This window comes from Lupinus angustifolius, chromosome LG13, assembly GCF_001865875.1.
Source record: "Lupinus angustifolius cultivar Tanjil chromosome LG13, LupAngTanjil_v1.0, whole genome shotgun sequence".
Taxonomy (NCBI): Eukaryota; Viridiplantae; Streptophyta; class Magnoliopsida; order Fabales; family Fabaceae; genus Lupinus; species Lupinus angustifolius.
Genome location: NC_032021.1, coordinates 16,163,325 through 16,180,950, shown reverse-complemented (window position 1 = coordinate 16,180,950; position 17,626 = coordinate 16,163,325). Strand labels below are relative to the sequence as shown.

Genomic DNA, 17,626 nt, shown 5'->3' with positions numbered 1-17,626 from the left:
GCGCCTAAAGAACCTGTGATATAATTGTATCATGAAGATATGAAGCTCAAGTGGGAGATTGTTAGAAATTATAAATTTCTAATTAAGGTGAGCATCATATATTTGATACAATGATATTAGCTATTTATTTTCGGGGTTACATTATAAGTGATCTAATTAGTGACACCCCTTAGATTTCTAAAAGGTTATAACGGATATGGGCTTAATGGGTGGATACTCATCAGGTTAACCCATAGGAGATAATGGGAACCCTATAGGTTAACACATCAGGAAGGTTATGGTCCCCAATACACCAAACCATATTCAGTTTTCGTCTCTCCCCATCAGAGTGAAAACGCAAGTCCCAAGAGGAATTAAGGATTTGGTTGAGGAAGGCCATCACACCATATCTCTTTCACACCACATCTCTTTCAGAAACATGGATTCAGGTATGACACTGCACCCTTTGATTCATAAATATTTGTGAGAATCATTAAATTCAAGATCCTAGGATTGGTATTTCACCAATCATAAGGAATTTCCAACATGTCTATCTTATCATAGATTGGGAGGATACATATGCTGATCCTTTTTGGTCATTATTATTTTATTTTAATGGTACTTTGATTTGTTTCATAAGTCTATAATGTCAATAAAAAATGAAATTCACAAGAGTACCATATAGTATTGAATTTAAAGGAGAGGAATGAACAATTGGATTTACTTACTAGCATTTGATCTTTGATGGTTGTAGCAACATGATCAAGAAGCTTTTTATTGAAATAAACCCAATGAGGGTGAACACATGAAGACATGGTTTCTTGGATAATGTATATTAAGGTCCAAAGACTCTTTCTCCTCATTGAATCACTCTGCCCCAAATAAACTTTTTGCATTAAATTATGGGGAAATGAATAACAAGAAATTAGAAATATAGACTAGGAGACTTATGAATTGTGCTTTCTAGGTAATAGATGGTAAAAATTCTAAGTACAATTCGTTTATTTTTGTAACATTTGTTGCATCATAGATATGTAAGAGTCTAGATTTTTCTTACATTTGTCGTTTTCTATTACCTTTATTTTGAAATAAATTTGTTTAGATTTTCATTATATGTTATTTAAAGTGGGAGATGTTACATAAATAGTTTAGTTTTAATTAGATATTTTACCATCTCTTACCTAGCAAGCACAATTCATAAGTTTCACCATCTAGATCTCTATATGCTTGCAATTTTTTTGATCACTTCTTTTGCCCTTAAAAACTATGAATAATTGAATGGAAAAAGAGCTTACTATATTGGAGATTGATTTAATGGAGAAGCAAGAGTCTTTGAATCTCAATGATATCCTAAAACCTATTACATCAATAGTTCACCCTCATCACATTATTTGGATAAAACTCTAATCGATTGTATTGTTGAAACCGTCAAAGAAAAAGTATCGATAAGTGAATTAAATTACTCTTTATCTCTTTTGAGTTTGATACTGTAAATGACTTTAATAAATTTAATTTTTCATTGACATTATATAATCATAAAAAATGTTTAAGAATTAGTAGCATTGTTTCGTTTTCTCGTAAGGCACCAACATCAGGACACCACGTCTTGAACCGAAACCTTAAGGAATTAGTTCTATGAGTCTTTCCTTCTTATAAACTCTTTCACTCATTCCCGCATATCCAATGTGGGACTTCACACTTGAATAAACTCAACATCTATCTTATCATAGACTAGGAGGATACATATGTTGATCCTTTTTGGCCATTATCATTTTATTTTAGTGGTAACTTTGATTTATTTCACAAGTCTATAATGTTAGTAAAAAATGAAATTCACATGACTACTCTATAATATCAAATTTAAAAGAGAGAAATGAACAATTGGATTTACCTATAGACATTTGATCTTTGATGGTTTTAGCCATATGATCAAGAAGCTTTTTATCGAAATAAACCCAATGAGGATGAACGTCTGAAGCCATGGTATCTTGGACAATGTATATTGAGTTTCAAAGTTTCTTTTTCTCCCATTGATTCCATCTCCACCCAAGTAAACTATTTTTACATTGAATTCTCTGTAATTATATGGGGAAAAGGAATAACAAGATATTAGAAATATACACTAGGAGACTTATGAGTTGTGCTTGCTAGATAATAGATAGTAAAATTCTAAATACAATTTGTTTAATTTTGTAACATTTGTTGCCACATAGATATGCAATAGTGTAGAGTTTTATATTTTTGTTGTCATATAATTAAAAATATGAATTATGTTATTGAAATTATTAACATATCGAGTCGCATGTTAGGACCTCTTTTTAAAACGTTTCATGATACTGACAAAAAATGTTCAATAAACTATCCCTAGAATAAAAAATAAATAAAAATAAATTAGCTAGAAATTGCATAAGCACAATGAGAGAGAAGAGAAAGCTGAGAAGTCATTCAGCTAATGGGATTTTGTCAAAAGAGGAGAATCTATTTATATGGTTTGGAACTTCCCAAATATAAAAACTATTCGATGTGGGACTTCCTTTTTTCCAATTCACTCAAATCTAAGCAATGTGAGACTTCTTATTCTTATTTTTCAATTTCACTCTATGTTCAAACATATTTCTACCTCTACAATGGTGTCATCTTCTTTTTTTAAGTTGGGATGTAATGATTGGGTTCCCATGGATTTAGAAGAGGCAATTGGAAATGTGACCGAGATGAGAAAAGGAGATAAGACTCACATCTTTCCATAATGGTGTGCATGTATGTTCCTTTATTGTTGGTAAAGTTAGACAAATTCTACTACATATTTTTAGGTAAGTGTAGACTATATAAAAAGTACTATAATGGGGATTGGACTTGTAAACAGTAAAGAAAATTAGGCTTTGAAAATTTGTCCTTGAAACACCCTTTACTATGTTTAGCTATAGGCCTTTTATTTCACTCTCTCCTATTTGATTCAAAGCTCAATCATCATTGGCTGCATGTGACCCTTGCAAAAACAGATTTTTTTTATTGACTTTTTTGGGTGAAAATTTCTATCTTAAAGTTGCCCACTAGAAACTTACATATTCATTAAAAAAAAATGAACTATATAGATATAGACTAATACATGAATTTAATTAGTGCAATGTTTCTAACCAAATTTATTCCACTACCTTTTAATTGCACATTTTGTCTGGAAAGAAGACCAAAGACAAATATTTTTTTAGTGTGTCTTTAAATAGAAAGACATGGATGCCCAAAGACATGGTAAGTAACATTGTTATGTGGACAAGCTAATAAGACATTAACATGTCATACTTAAAAATAAAATAATTGTGTGGCGGAGAGATTTAGATAATTATTTAATATAAAATGATTATTCATAGAGTAAATTATACTGATATTTCCCGAGTTTTAGTAAAATTATATAAATCACTCCTCAATTTTTTACACCTGCAACAAACCCTTCGATATTTATACATATATTATACTGATTACCCTACATGAGAAATAAGTGTGATCATTTAAATAAAAAAGAATGATAAGTGTAATTAAGTTAAACAAAAAATAGTATACGAGTCAATACATTTTCATTATTTTTGGTACATTATAAGATGCGTCAATAATTATAAGGGGATATTGTTTAAATCACTCTTGTACTATATTGTAACGAACAAAAAATAATGAAGATGTATTAACTCGTATACTATTTGGATTTGTATCCCAATATTTTATGTTTTATTTAACTTAATTATATTTATTATCATTTTTTGTTTAAAAAATCACACTTGTATTTTACAAAAAAGTTTTAGTGTAATGTATATATAAAAATCAGAGATTTTTTTTAAGTGTAAAAAACAGAGAGATAATTTATATAATTTCACTAAAACTCTAGATATCAATGTAATTTACTCTTATTCATATTTTTAGTAAAGTGATTCAAATGTGAGTGGGACAAGATTACAAAGATGGAGAAGTTCTATCTACTAGGCCCTTTTTTGTTATTTGTATGTTACTTATATGCTTATTATTATGCACAGTTTTTTTAATAAATTAGATTTATATAAGAATTTCTCATTAGCATGACATACCCCTGCAATTTGTCTAATCTTCAAGTGCGATGTTTGTGCTTCAAAACTTTGTCTCCCATAAACAATAGTGTAGTAGTTGCTAACGCATAATTAGGGACCGATTTAGAGGTTTGGTAAATGATGCCAAAGCTCCAATAATTTGTTTTGTCCTTGCTATTTAGTCACATCAAGTTCTTTTACCCTTTCAATCTGTGTTAAATTGTGATCGAGTTTATCGCGAAAATTTATAGGAAAATTTATTAATATTGTGGAAATTATGATTAGATATAGATATAGACATTCTAAAATATTAATATTGTGACCACAATTACAGTTTTGGAGTATAGTTTAAAATATTATCCGGAGCATAACCACATCAATCAAAAAGCTTTAATCTTACTAGGTAGAATTAGGTACATGGTCAACGACGAACTAATGATCTATTATAAATTAATTTATTGATAAAACATTGATTTCTAAGACTTTTCTAATAGTTTTGCATATGATTTTTCTTCGTATTACTATAGCTCTAGAAACTAGTTTAACATTTATTTGATCAACTCTCATAACTGAGATTTATAGCAGTCTTTTTCCATACATATTTAAACCATCTAAAACACAATTTTATCATATTTCATACAATAAGAACTGCCCATTTTCCTCCTCAACTCATTATTCGTAATCCTATCTTATCTAATATTAAGAATATTGGATTGTATCTTCAATTTTACCTGTGTACTAGTGAATCGAACCCTATATATAGTATGCATATCATACTGATTGTACCATATTGGTCAATTTTCTTATAAAATAAAAAAATTAGTAAACAAAAAAGCTTTACTTTGTAATAAAACGTTCTTATGATATAAATGTATAATTCACCCATACAAAGTCTTCCAAAATTTAGGTTGGGAAAAACTAGCTTCAATTTTTTAGGAGAATTTATGTCTATATTTTCTTTCAAAAGTTTTTTATACTTGAACCAATTTTTTCTTATTGCCTTTATTAATTTATTTGATCTTCCAAATAACTACTATCTCTTTTATTATTTTACATTATCAAGCAACAATCTTCTCTTTAGTAATGTGTTGATTAGTCTAAAATTGAAGACTTGTATACACACATCTTGACAAGGGTCTCCATTTGAACACATCTTGACACAATTCATAACAACATGGGTTTTAAAGTGGAAATTTGTTGCTTGAGACAAAGTTTGTAGTAACATATAAGATATAAAGTGTACAAGGAATAGGGAGTCATATGGTCGTACGTTGGTTAAGGAGAAGGTTAAACAAATGTATTGAAAGAAATTAAGGATTCAAGTCTCGTCCATAACAAATACTAACATTTGTCAATAAAAAAATGTATCGGGAATAATACGAAAGTGTAGGAGTAATTAATTAAAATTTCATATATCATTTTGCGGTATTTTATAATATCACCCAGTGTTGAATAAAATGTTAGTCTTATTGTATTTTTAAAGAGAGAATTGCATAAAACCTCTTAAATTTTATGTATTTTATAAGTAGTTATTATAAGTTACTTTTTCCTTAAATAACTATACATTTTATTTATTGGTGAAATTAGTCCTTGCATAATGATAATAATATATTACTAGTGGTCCAATATAAATTGTAGCCATTAGACCCATAATCATAGTAACACAACAATGCATACTAATCAACATCAATGTCAACTAACGCCAAAAAAATCAAATTGTTCCAAAAGAAAATGATAAATAAATTTCAGAGTTGAAAAGAGATATATAATACATTGATGTATAAAAAAATTAAATTAAATAATAATGATTTGACAATTGAGAGGAAACCAAATGATTTTTAAGTACATACCAATTTCACAAATAGTTAAACTTTCATGTGTAAATAGAAAGAAAAATTAGTTATTAATTTCTATTTACAAAAAACATAAAGTTTATGAATTTTTATACAACTTTCCCTTTTTTAAATTAAGGAAAACATTACCCATGATTCCTTTAATTGGGTTACAAGAATAAAATTCACTACATATAATTTAAGTTTGAAAACAATGATAAATTAATGTCAACATATACTTTGGTCCTCAAGACATTTAATAAAATGAAAATTTTACATGATTACTTCAAAAATCCACGTCAAATTTTCAAATCAGTCTAGACAAAAAGAAACAAAAAAAAAAAAAAAGAGAGAGAATAGAAATAAGAGATTACAACAAATAATTTATATACGTGATATATTGCAATAGGCAGTAAAATGGAATTAAGACTATATTATTCAGCAATAGGAAAGTGAAACAAGAAAAAGATGGAAAGAGTCAATGGCATATACGGATAAAACATTTAGAAATTAACAGATTTAGAATTAGCCATTAATTAAAAATATTAAATACAATAGAGATATGACAAATGTCAAATATTATCAATGCATCATTCATCTTAAATTATCATTGACTTTTAAATATACAAATGAGTGATAAATAATACACTGAGTATATATAAATCTTTACACTTTCAATGCATAGATTTTACACTCTTCTATAATAATGTTTTCATTCATTCCAAAATTTGAATAACATAACATAAATTTGAATAACATACCCTCTAAACACCCAAACATAACATAAATATTATATACTTACAAAATTTGAATAACATTGAATAAGCAATAAAATTTATTAAAGGCATTAAATATATTTTGAGACTTTAGGTGATTGGCGTCTTGAAGTGGTTGCTTCAATTGTCTATATTTATATCTATATACATATATGGAAGTTATAAAATTATTTTTGTATCAGCAAATATTAGTATGTTTATATTTTATTGTGAGTGAAATTCAAATTTAAAATCTTATTTACTCTATTTTTTAAACATTTATCATAACTTCATAATTATTAGATCACCTTATGACTCATAAGTTAGCTACAAATTATGAGATTGTAGTTGACCAAGGTAGAAAATTGAATTGTTAGTTAAATGAATTAAAATTGTTTGATTAAACTATTTATAATTTTATATAGTGAGTTGAAATTTGTTGAATAATTTAAAAATATGTGATATTATTTAATAGTGTTTAGGGTAAAAAATATTATTTTTTAAATAATTAAAGGAATAAATGAAAAGGCAATGATTGAAAGATCCTTATAATAATTTAAAAGCTACAATTTTATTTATTTATTTTTCACCAAAAAGTTCAAAAATATTATTTATAAAATAAGCATTGAGTTAGTGTTCTAAAAAAACGTTTGTTAAAGGATCCACCATACAAAAATCCAAGGTGATCACTGTATTTAAATTTATTTTAAATAGGTAATGATTATGCCTTGTTTGTTCTCTGCATAGGTATCCTCTGACAACATTAATAGATTCTATTTTCTTCACACCAATGCTAAAAATTAAGATTACATCAAAAGTAGCTACCTAGTGAGTTTAATATTTGAATAAGGCCAAAATTTGTCAACTATTATAAGCTAAAAAAGATAAGTTCATTTGTTCTTATAATATTAGTTAAATCTTGGCAAACGTGGGGCATGTATTCTTTAATCATTCCTCAATGATAATCACTTGTTCTCAAAATTCTTAACCTATAGATTGAGAAATCAGATTTTGATGGCCCAACCAAAAAATGCTTCATATCCAAAAAAAACTATATATTAAAAAGATTAAGAGGGAACCATGAGACTTCAATATTTATGCTAGAGGTTTCAATCATGTAGTCATATTTTATGGTTATATTCCTCTATAAGGATTTCTTAGATTAAAATTTGAGTGATTGACTGAAAGAGCTATTTAATATATGAGGATCCTATCTAATAAAATTCGGGAAGATAAATATACATAATCTTATACTTGAAGATATAGAGAAATTGCTTCGAAGACTTTTGTATTTATTAGATCATAAGGTTGTCTTATCGTTATGCCGGGATTTACTATCGTATTTGAGTAATTTATTACCAAATTAAAAGGAAAAATAAGGAAGGTATACCCACTATAAAGTCTCTCACAGAACAAACAATGAGGTACAATTTGATGCTCACCATACATATGTCCTCTCCTACAAGATGCATGCATCAAGAAATAATTTAAGCTGAAAGAGTTATAAATATTTTAAGCAATGACTCTAACAACCACTGTAGTTGTGGGCCATGTCCATGTACAGCAGAAATGTGTGACAAATGGGCCCTCATTCAAACAATTCAAAATTGTAAATTTTGACTGCAGTTGTCTTATTCCATATAATCACTCAAGCGGTGTATTAAGAGTTTGTTTCTGAGTTAGATTTCAATGGGAAAAGAAAAGACATGAAAGACTTAAGAGTCATAAAATACATTTATGAGATAGTTCTGAAGTCATTTATTTCTCTTCCCTTCCTTCTGAAACTCAACTCGTAACCAGATCGTAAAGAAATTTATTTGAAACAATCTCTCACACCCCTCACACTCATTCTCTATTTAAACAGCTTCATTGGTACAACTACCACATAACACACTACAAGCATTGGCCACATAGAGAGAGAGAGAGAGCATAACAAAGTAAGTAAGGAGAACTAGAAAAGTTGCATAGCCATGTCTGGCCACAGAAGCTCAAGAGCTTCAAAGTTCACAGATCAGAATGAGATTAATGAACTTGTGTCAAGGTTACAAGTACTTCTGCCACAACTGAACCAAAGAAACAACTCAAGGGTATGACCATATCTAAGATGTGAACATTTTGGAACATAATCTTTTTGCATGGTCTTTCATAATTGCATTGTTTTCAAGCAAAATTTTCATTTTACCACCTTTTTACACTTCAATCCCTATAATTTATCATCTATCAATAGTTTTTTTTTCTTAGAAAACATTTCTTATAAAAGGTTTAAAGAAAAGTGATGTAAGAATATGTTATTTTGTTTTTACTAGTTGATACCATAATCACATTATATTACTTTAGCATAAGTTTATAATTAGATATTCAAGACATACACATTTGAAGTTTAAACTATGCAAGTACACAAATTAACTTAAATATTTTATGATTAAATTAACTTTGTTCTCAAATCTTACTTCACACACACACACACACACATATATATATATATATATATATATATGAAATTTTGGTGCAGCAATCAGTGTCTAAGATCTTGCAGGAAACATGCTGTCACATTAAGAACTTGCAGAAAGAGGTGGAAACCCTAAGTGAAAAGCTAACAAAGTTGATGGATTCTATGGATATTAGTGATATAGAGAGAAGAGCTATAGAAGACTTTCTCCAACCATAACAACTTAGACCCTTTTCTACCTACTCTCATATTATTAGTTTTTTATGCAAGAGAGGAGAAAAGGGTTAGAAACAAATATCATAATAATAAAGAATTCTCAAAATTTGGTTGTACATATATATGATAACAAAATATTTGTCTCTATCTTTCTCCTTTACTTCCACTAAAAATAATAATATGAGAGTATTATATTCATTCCCCCAATATCTCTATTAAGTTGCAGCATTGGTAAATCATTATCTTAACTTTGGTGTGTATGGAATAAAAACTTCTACTTTTGCCATCCCTCCACTAATAGCTAATGCCTCAAAATGACATGAAAATCAGACACCAACCTTTTTATATAAGGTTTATCATTATATGTAGTTCAAAGTAAATCATAAGAGTTGATTGTTGTTTTTATATTATTATGGATAATGGTTAACTTCTAATAATGTAACTTATTTTTCTCTTAACTCTTTTTGTAAGAATAGGTTAGGACAAATTGTTGACCCCTCATTACTTATATAAATGAAGATTATTTTTCTTATTTGGTATCCCAATTTATGTCTCAATCCAATTAGAAAGTGACCTATAATAAAAAAAATAGTAAAAACATAAACTGATATTTTTATATTACATGTTATAATTTGATTGGCTAAAAACATAAAGATATGTAATCCTTATTCATCTTACACGATGCCCTAGTTATTGGTTAAGACAGTAAAATGGTCAAGGGTGGTGGTTAATCATCGTTCACGGAGGTCATGGTGGCTGGTGGAGGTGGCTAGTGGTGGTGGCTAGTGGTTGGACAAAGTGGGTTGGGTTTTTTATATGATATATGGAAAAGTGTGAGAAATGAGTGGTGAAAATATCAGCACTATCCACATTAGAATTTTCTGTGTACACCCTCTTTGTATTAATATATACCACCTAACTATACAACAAGGAAATGTAACGCATTTCATTCAAAACATTGTTTTTGATTTAGGTCCGGGGGATCCACACTCATGCCAGAGTGTGCAATGCACAAATTTTGTTGCATATTTAATATTTTGATGTAATATTTATATATATATTATTAGTGTATACATAATTAATACATCATAATTATTTGGAAAGCTTGAAATGATGTGATCTTTAGTGACAAGACGGTGTGTGTAGAGGATATTGTGGATAATATAAAATTCAAATCATAATTATAGATTGAAGGTAAACACAAATGTACAATTATGTCTTAGTTTGAGTGGATCTCTAATTCAATTTTATTCTTGGAGCACTACTCTTAGTTTTGTTTTTGTTTGATTGGGTTTTAGAGGATCTCTTTTGAATCAGGTAGGGTTTTTGTCTTCTCATTTGTGAGAATTATACATTTATTTTTTCTAGTTATAATTTTTGTTCTTTTTAATAAAATTTTCACTTATAAAAAATACACCATACATCATTTTTATTTGTATTATTTTTTAGTTTAATAGTCAATAGATGATGTAAAAAACTCGAAGACTCTGAGTAAATAAGACAATTTGTTTAATCTCCGTCAATAACATGGACAGACTAGCATCATTATTGACATCATAAAGCAACAATCAAAATCAATTAATACAACTAAACTCATCACTTTACTCATACATATTTCTTTATCTCTATAGAAATTTAGGTAAATACATTTCTTTTAAAACACAAATTCTTTTTCTTTGAACACAAGGCTTATAGAAAATGTTGGTTTCATTATGAGACCCGAAAGTAATATCATGAGCGCAATAAGGATTTATGAGCTAAGAAACAACAGTGTTTCATGGTATAGGATAATGAAAGTTTAAGAAAATGAGTATACTTTCATCTCAAAACCAATTAGTAATAAGATGATTAGGCCAATGTTTAAACTATGCTTAGAAGAATCGAGAATGAGGTATGCAATATTTTTTTGTACTACCAAATGTATCCTCTCACCATTTGGGTAAGGGACTCATCACTTTCGGTATGTATGATTATCCCTCCCAACAAGTATCGTTTATCGGAATCGAACATTAGACCTTTTAGTCTTTCTAATATCTAGTGTGGTCTTATACGACTAAACTAACACCTTGTTAATCATATGAAGGGGGTTGATAATGAATGTTTAAACTTTATGATAATCACCTGGCTTATGGTTTCAGATCACATGACAATTATTTTTTATCTTTTTTGGAAAATATTGAGTCCAAAAGAATACAAGGTTCCAATGGCTCGTGAGATCCCTAATTTAGTGATCTTTCACCTTTAACCGTCAAGAACAAGGATCCTCTCCATTGTAAGTAGTTGTTTTCTTCATATTTTCAATGATAAAAATGTGATTTTATAATAAATAAAAAGATAAATTTGTCATTACAAATTATTTTTTATATGCTATTATATAGTATTTGTCTCTCCATTAATTGAATATGATCTTTACTCTAACGCTCAAGGTGTGATTGTTTGTGATGGATATTTTAAATTAAATATTATTTTATACTTATTAGTACAGCTCAGATGTGGGATGGCCAAATTGGTTAAAGTAGAGTGCAACTCATCTTTTATTGGTATATCCAAAGATATTTTGTTACTATAAATAATAATTAATTTATTTTAGAGTGTGTGGATGTGTTACCGACAAGTGTCATTACTAGTATAACTTGTTTAAAACAAAAATAATAAAACCTTAGTTTCACAAGAGAGTCAGGTATATATGGATGGAACAATATCATAATATTATATCTTAAAAAATTATTATGGCTTGAAATGATTTGAAACTAATGTTCCACCCGTTTTCAAGCTAACAAGTGACCTGAAAATTAAAACCTTCTAGTGTGATTGTACTTTCACATTTCTCCAAAAACTATCTTAAACATGTATACATGAAATTTTAATGGAAATTCTAAATATTACTTTAAAAATCGAAGAATTTCAATAAACAAGAAACTCTGACTGAGAGTTTTTTGAAACAAATTTATTGTAGCTTACTCTACAAATCCCTATTTATAAAACTAGGAACCAACTTTAACACTAATCATATAAGATTATCTTTATGGCGATCCAATATGTGGTATATGGTCCATATGATAAATGAGATAATTATATAATTATGGTTGGAATTATGTGATATGCACTTATGAACACTGAACACTATTTTTCTGGCTTGTTATGGATTTGATATTTTACCAAAATAAAGTAGTACACAAAAGTATAGTTCCTCAAATGTTAAGTTTACCACTTATTCATCAATTCATGCAATACAATTAAAGTGAGAAGCAAGCTTTTTATTGGAAAGTGGGGTACAAATTTCAATGGTGCAACTGTAGAAATGCATCATCTCATCTCAATTCTATACAAAAACTATAAATGAAGAGATAAGTCAAGCTTTCTTCCTTCTTCTGTAACATTGTTCCAAATTCCAATGTTTTCATTGTTACTTTTCAATGATATATGTTGAAATGTGTCACTTCTATTACTGAAGTTGTTGCTTCTTATGCTTCTTTGCCAATTAATGAAACTAGTCTCATCTTCCTCATTGAGTTCACTTCTTGAACTACCCTCAAGAAACACAGCATTCTCAAATCTAGGTGCACCATTTGAACCAAATTTTGCTGCCATTTCTTGAGGAATATAAGAGTGGTTTTCTGCATGGGAAGTAATGAACATTGGAGGGTTCAAAATACCCATATGAAGGGTTGGAGAGAAAACCATAGGGGTTGAGAATGGGGAAGCAAAGGGAACATATGAGTACTCATAAGCCCTCTTAGCATTTCTTGCAACTGTTCTCTCTTTCTTGTGAGCATTTTGGTGTCCCCCTAAAGCTTGAGAGCTATGAAACTTTCTTGAACAAAATTGACATTGAAAAAATCTTGATGTTGCATCTTCTCCTTGGTTATCACCAACTTTGGTTACATTCTCATTATATCCCATCTCTATATTCTGAAAACCAACATGGCAATGAAAAATAAGATAAGTTACACATTGGAAATTGTACAATTGTAAATACAAGACTAGTGTTGGACTGGGAACACATCTGCGGTCTCATAAAGGTGTGTTATTGCTTCTGATTGGTTCAAAAAATATATTTAAGTAAAAAAATTAATAATTAACTTTTTTTTTACCAATCACAAGCAACGAAACATGAAGTGGTACACTTTTTGGATAGAAGATGTCCATCATGTTAGATCATACTGTGATCGGGGAGCCTCTAACTACCAGGAAGTTCCATTGTTACCCGGGAGAGTATGAGAAGAATGGAGAAACACAAGTGGGACATCACGTCTTGAACTAATACCTTAACGCATTAGTTCCATGGATATTTTCTACTTACAAACTCTTTCATTATTTCTTTTATATCTAATGTGAGACTTTACAGTTGAATAAACCCGACATCTACTTAAAGAAATGATAAGCATGTTAGTTTACCTGAGGAAATATCTGAAGAAATGGTTCAAATGTGTGGCAAGGGAGAGAAAGCAGTGGGAGGAAGAATTTTAAAAGAATGTAACTACTTATACTAGTTTGGGCCTTGGAGTTTGAAATGGTGGAAGAGTTGAAAGAAGAGTTCAGAAGAAGAAAAGTATTCTTAAAAGTTGTTAAAGTGAAACTGTTCTTAAAGAATTGGAAAATGTGATGGGTCTCTGAGTAGCACCATCAAACATAGTGGATGAGACAGTGAGGTGTATGGGCTTGGGAACAGAAGGGATAAAACAGTGTGAGATGATTCCATTTTCCAAACCAAGATTTTCCTCTCACATGTCACTTTCATCATCTTAATAAATGACTCTCCACTTGTTAGATTATTTCGGATTTTGCTCTTAAGTTTTTATTTTCTCTTATTTCCTTTCCAAATCTTAACTCGTAAACGAATGTTCGTAAACAAATGTTAGAGATGTTATGAGCTTTGTGATTCTGCTTTTACTATATTTACACTCTTAGTTCCTGATTTCATTCTTTGAGTTTAGGCACAGTCTTAGATAAATTCTTAGTGTTCATTCAAATTTATAAACATATATTTGTATGAATTTGCTTAAAATTTAGTGGCAAAATTATGTTAAAGGTTTTTTTTTACTTAGAAGACTCCTTAAGAAATCAAAACGTGTAAGTCTATGTCAGAAATCTTAACACAACACTTTTTACATTTATATTATCGTCCCTGAGAAACATGTAATAATTTTTCATTATCAAATACTAATAGTAGGTTTTAGTATAAGGGAGTGTTTGCAATTTTATACTGAAACAATCAATAATAAATATTTGATAATAGTAGAGTATCCATTAAATAAAATGAACACCTGGAAGTTCTGATTTTGTATGCTGCATATTGATATAAAGAATGCCAACAAGTATATACACAAAATTTTGAGTGTATATTTATACATTACTATGTAAAATTTATATACAATCATTATATTATTCATTAATTATTTGAACTTTTTTTTTGAAAGGTCAATAATAATTAAATATAAAAGTGAATAATGTAATAACAGTTTATAAAACTCATTCAAATTCAATGTTAACATTTTCCCCTCAAATTTTAAAACTTTTTGCAGATAATAAATGCATCACTTTTCAATGCACAATTTTTTTTTTCATGTACCCTTTACACAACGGATAAGACCTCCAAAACCGGTCCTCTCTGGGTTCCCAAAGCTACTCCCATCAATATTGAGCTTAATAGTACCAAGTGGAGGAAAAACCCATTTAACTTGCTTCGGCATTCTTCTCAAGACTTGAGCAGTGTCGATGTTAATTTTCTTAACATCATGCAGGAGGCCAGTAATATTTGCCAAAACACAATGAGGAGGCCAATCCTTATTAGCCATCACAAAAGCAGCACGTCTCCGTCATACAAACCAAAGGGTTATAAGAAATTCAGAGTTTTTGCCATACTTAATGAGACAATCAAAGATATTCAAGTAAAGAAATCAGCAGCATGAGACAGAGGGAGGAAGTGCTAGATGGAGGAAGCTCTAATGCAGTCTCTAAGGCAGTAACTCATGCCCTCAATACTATTAGTGCAAAAGATACAATTATCATAAGAAGAAATACCTTGATTGAATCTGATAGACTTGGACAGAAGAGCACCATGTCAAATCTGCCAAAGGAGGAAGCGAATCTTATCGGGAACAGGAGTTCTCCATATCCAAGCCCATTCCACCGTTTGACTAAAATGGTTATCTTGAGACAGAAGCCAACGATATCCAACTTTAACAGTGTAAGTGCCAACAATTACATTTGAAAGAGAATATAGATTCTGCACACTAGAGAGTCTAGTGGAATTTGAGGTAAAAATGTGTTTCATGAATTATAATTATTTTTTATTTAAAAGTAATTAAAATTTACATTGTTAATTTTTATGAAAAATATGTTTCATTATCTTCATCTAGTACAATATCTTTTAATACTAGAGAGGATTTAAATTTTATTGATATGATTAGGTTAGTAGTCTCTAATAATCAAGATCCTCTCTAAGGATTGGAGAAATATGTTCTTGTTTTCCTTTTATTTTCAAAACAAAAATATTATTTTATTGTAATTAAAAAATTAGATATGTCGTGTTATATTTCTCTTTTTAAAAAACTTGTTTCTCTTATCCTATAGAAAATCCTTATTCATTTCCAATGGCCAATACTTAAATACATTTTGTAAAAGTGAATCATGTAATTATAAATTTAGTGGTAGTTGCTTAGATGGTCAGAACTTTCTGCAACTCTGCATGTTGCACTTGATTGCTCTATTTTCTGCATCATCTGCATTGCTTTTATAATTCCATATGAATAGGTTATGGGTTGGTTTTTCCCATGCAGTCTCCACCGTTTAATCCATGCAAATAGTTGTCTTTCACGTGTGCTCTTCAGAATGGTATTCATTTAAATCTTAAATCGTAGTTTTTTTTCTTTCAATTATTAGATATATCCTTTTATCTACTATACGATTTCTTTTTTTCAATTATTTATATTATCAACTGAACGACATAGCACAATTTAACTAACGGTAAGTTTACATTAAAAATTGTTGAACCCATCTTTACAAATTTACATGAATTTTGTAAATCCATTTGGAATACATTTATGAGAAGCATTCAATCTTTTTGTGTGTGGTTTTTTCAATATGTAGGATGATATTAGAAAAAGATTTAAAATTGTTCAAGGTAATATTACAAAGTTTTAGTAGGGCAAGAATATTCCCTTTATTTAGATATACGTGGTACTTTTTACATTAATTAATTATATATGACGAATCCAATATATAATGTAAGGTACAATTAATTTAATAGTGGATAAATGAGATAATTATATAACTATGATATAAGGTTAATATTAGTGTCTTGAGTTTCTTTTGTCCTTTACTCTCGTTTTAGGGAGTTAATGCTAGTACGTGAGGGTGACACATTGTTCTTACCACACCTTGATTTTTTTTGCCAATAAATCCAAAGATCCGTATGTTTGATATTTCCTAATGGTTGGTAAAATACCAATCCTATGATTTTGAATATCATGATTCTCATACATAATATAAAACAAGGATACAAAGTCATACTTGAATGCATGTTCTCTGATCTACTCCTTTGACATACCTTTTGAAAGAGTTTTGGAATGATGGTCTTCCTCAACCAAATCCTTAATTCATTTTGGAACCTTCGTTTTCTCTCTGATGGGGAGAGGTGAAAACTATTTGTGATTTGGTGTATTGTGGAGCATAATCATTCCTTATGTGTTAACTTATAGGGTTTACATTATCCCCTATAGGTCAACCGTTTGGGTATTTAGTAATTAAACCCATATTTGTTATTAGTTTCAGAAGTCTTATAAGTTGTCATTAATTAGATCACTTGTTTTGTAACCTAAAAATAAATAGCTAATATAATTGTATTAAATATATGATGCCAACCTTAATTAGAAATTATGAATTTCTAACAATCTCCCACCTGGGCTTCATATTTTTCCTCGAACAATTATATCACATATTCTTTAGGCGCACATCTGTATGCTATTTATATTTAGACTTCTCCTTAATACAATCTGGTTCATCTCATATATCAGCTATGGAACCACCACAACCTCCATCACATTCAAACGTGACTCGACCAAGATGATCACCATACCAATATACTTAATGACATAGATCAAATATGGATGAGTGACATGGAAATTTCATGCAATATGAACTCAAACATGTCTATTTCCAACTGGTCTTTCTTTATTCTTTTGTGAGATCAATCCAAAGTCTTTAATTGCAACACAATTGTTATAATGCACATTTTCAAAATGAAACAATAAACCATCAAAGCAAAACATAAAACATATAGACTCCCACTGAACTAAGGTACCCTAAGGAACAACACCCATATGAGCAACATGCTCATGAAAG

The 17,626-nt window shown here is 29.3% G+C and overlaps 1 protein-coding gene across 1 annotated transcript; it reads right to left on the bottom strand.

The window, feature by feature from the left end:
* Positions 12,451–13,188, bottom strand: LOC109325158 (zinc finger protein 3-like). The gene has a single exon (XM_019557332.1). It carries the CDS (start codon positions 13,181–13,183, stop codon positions 12,614–12,616), a length of 570 nt encoding a protein of 189 aa, XP_019412877.1. The 5' UTR covers positions 13,184–13,188; the 3' UTR covers positions 12,451–12,613.

Bases quoted from the DNA above. Each gene is read 5' to 3' on its own strand.
- LOC109325158 (XM_019557332.1), bottom strand. From the start codon at position 13,183: ATGGGATATAATGAGAATGTAACCAAAGTTGGTGATAACCAAGGAGAA.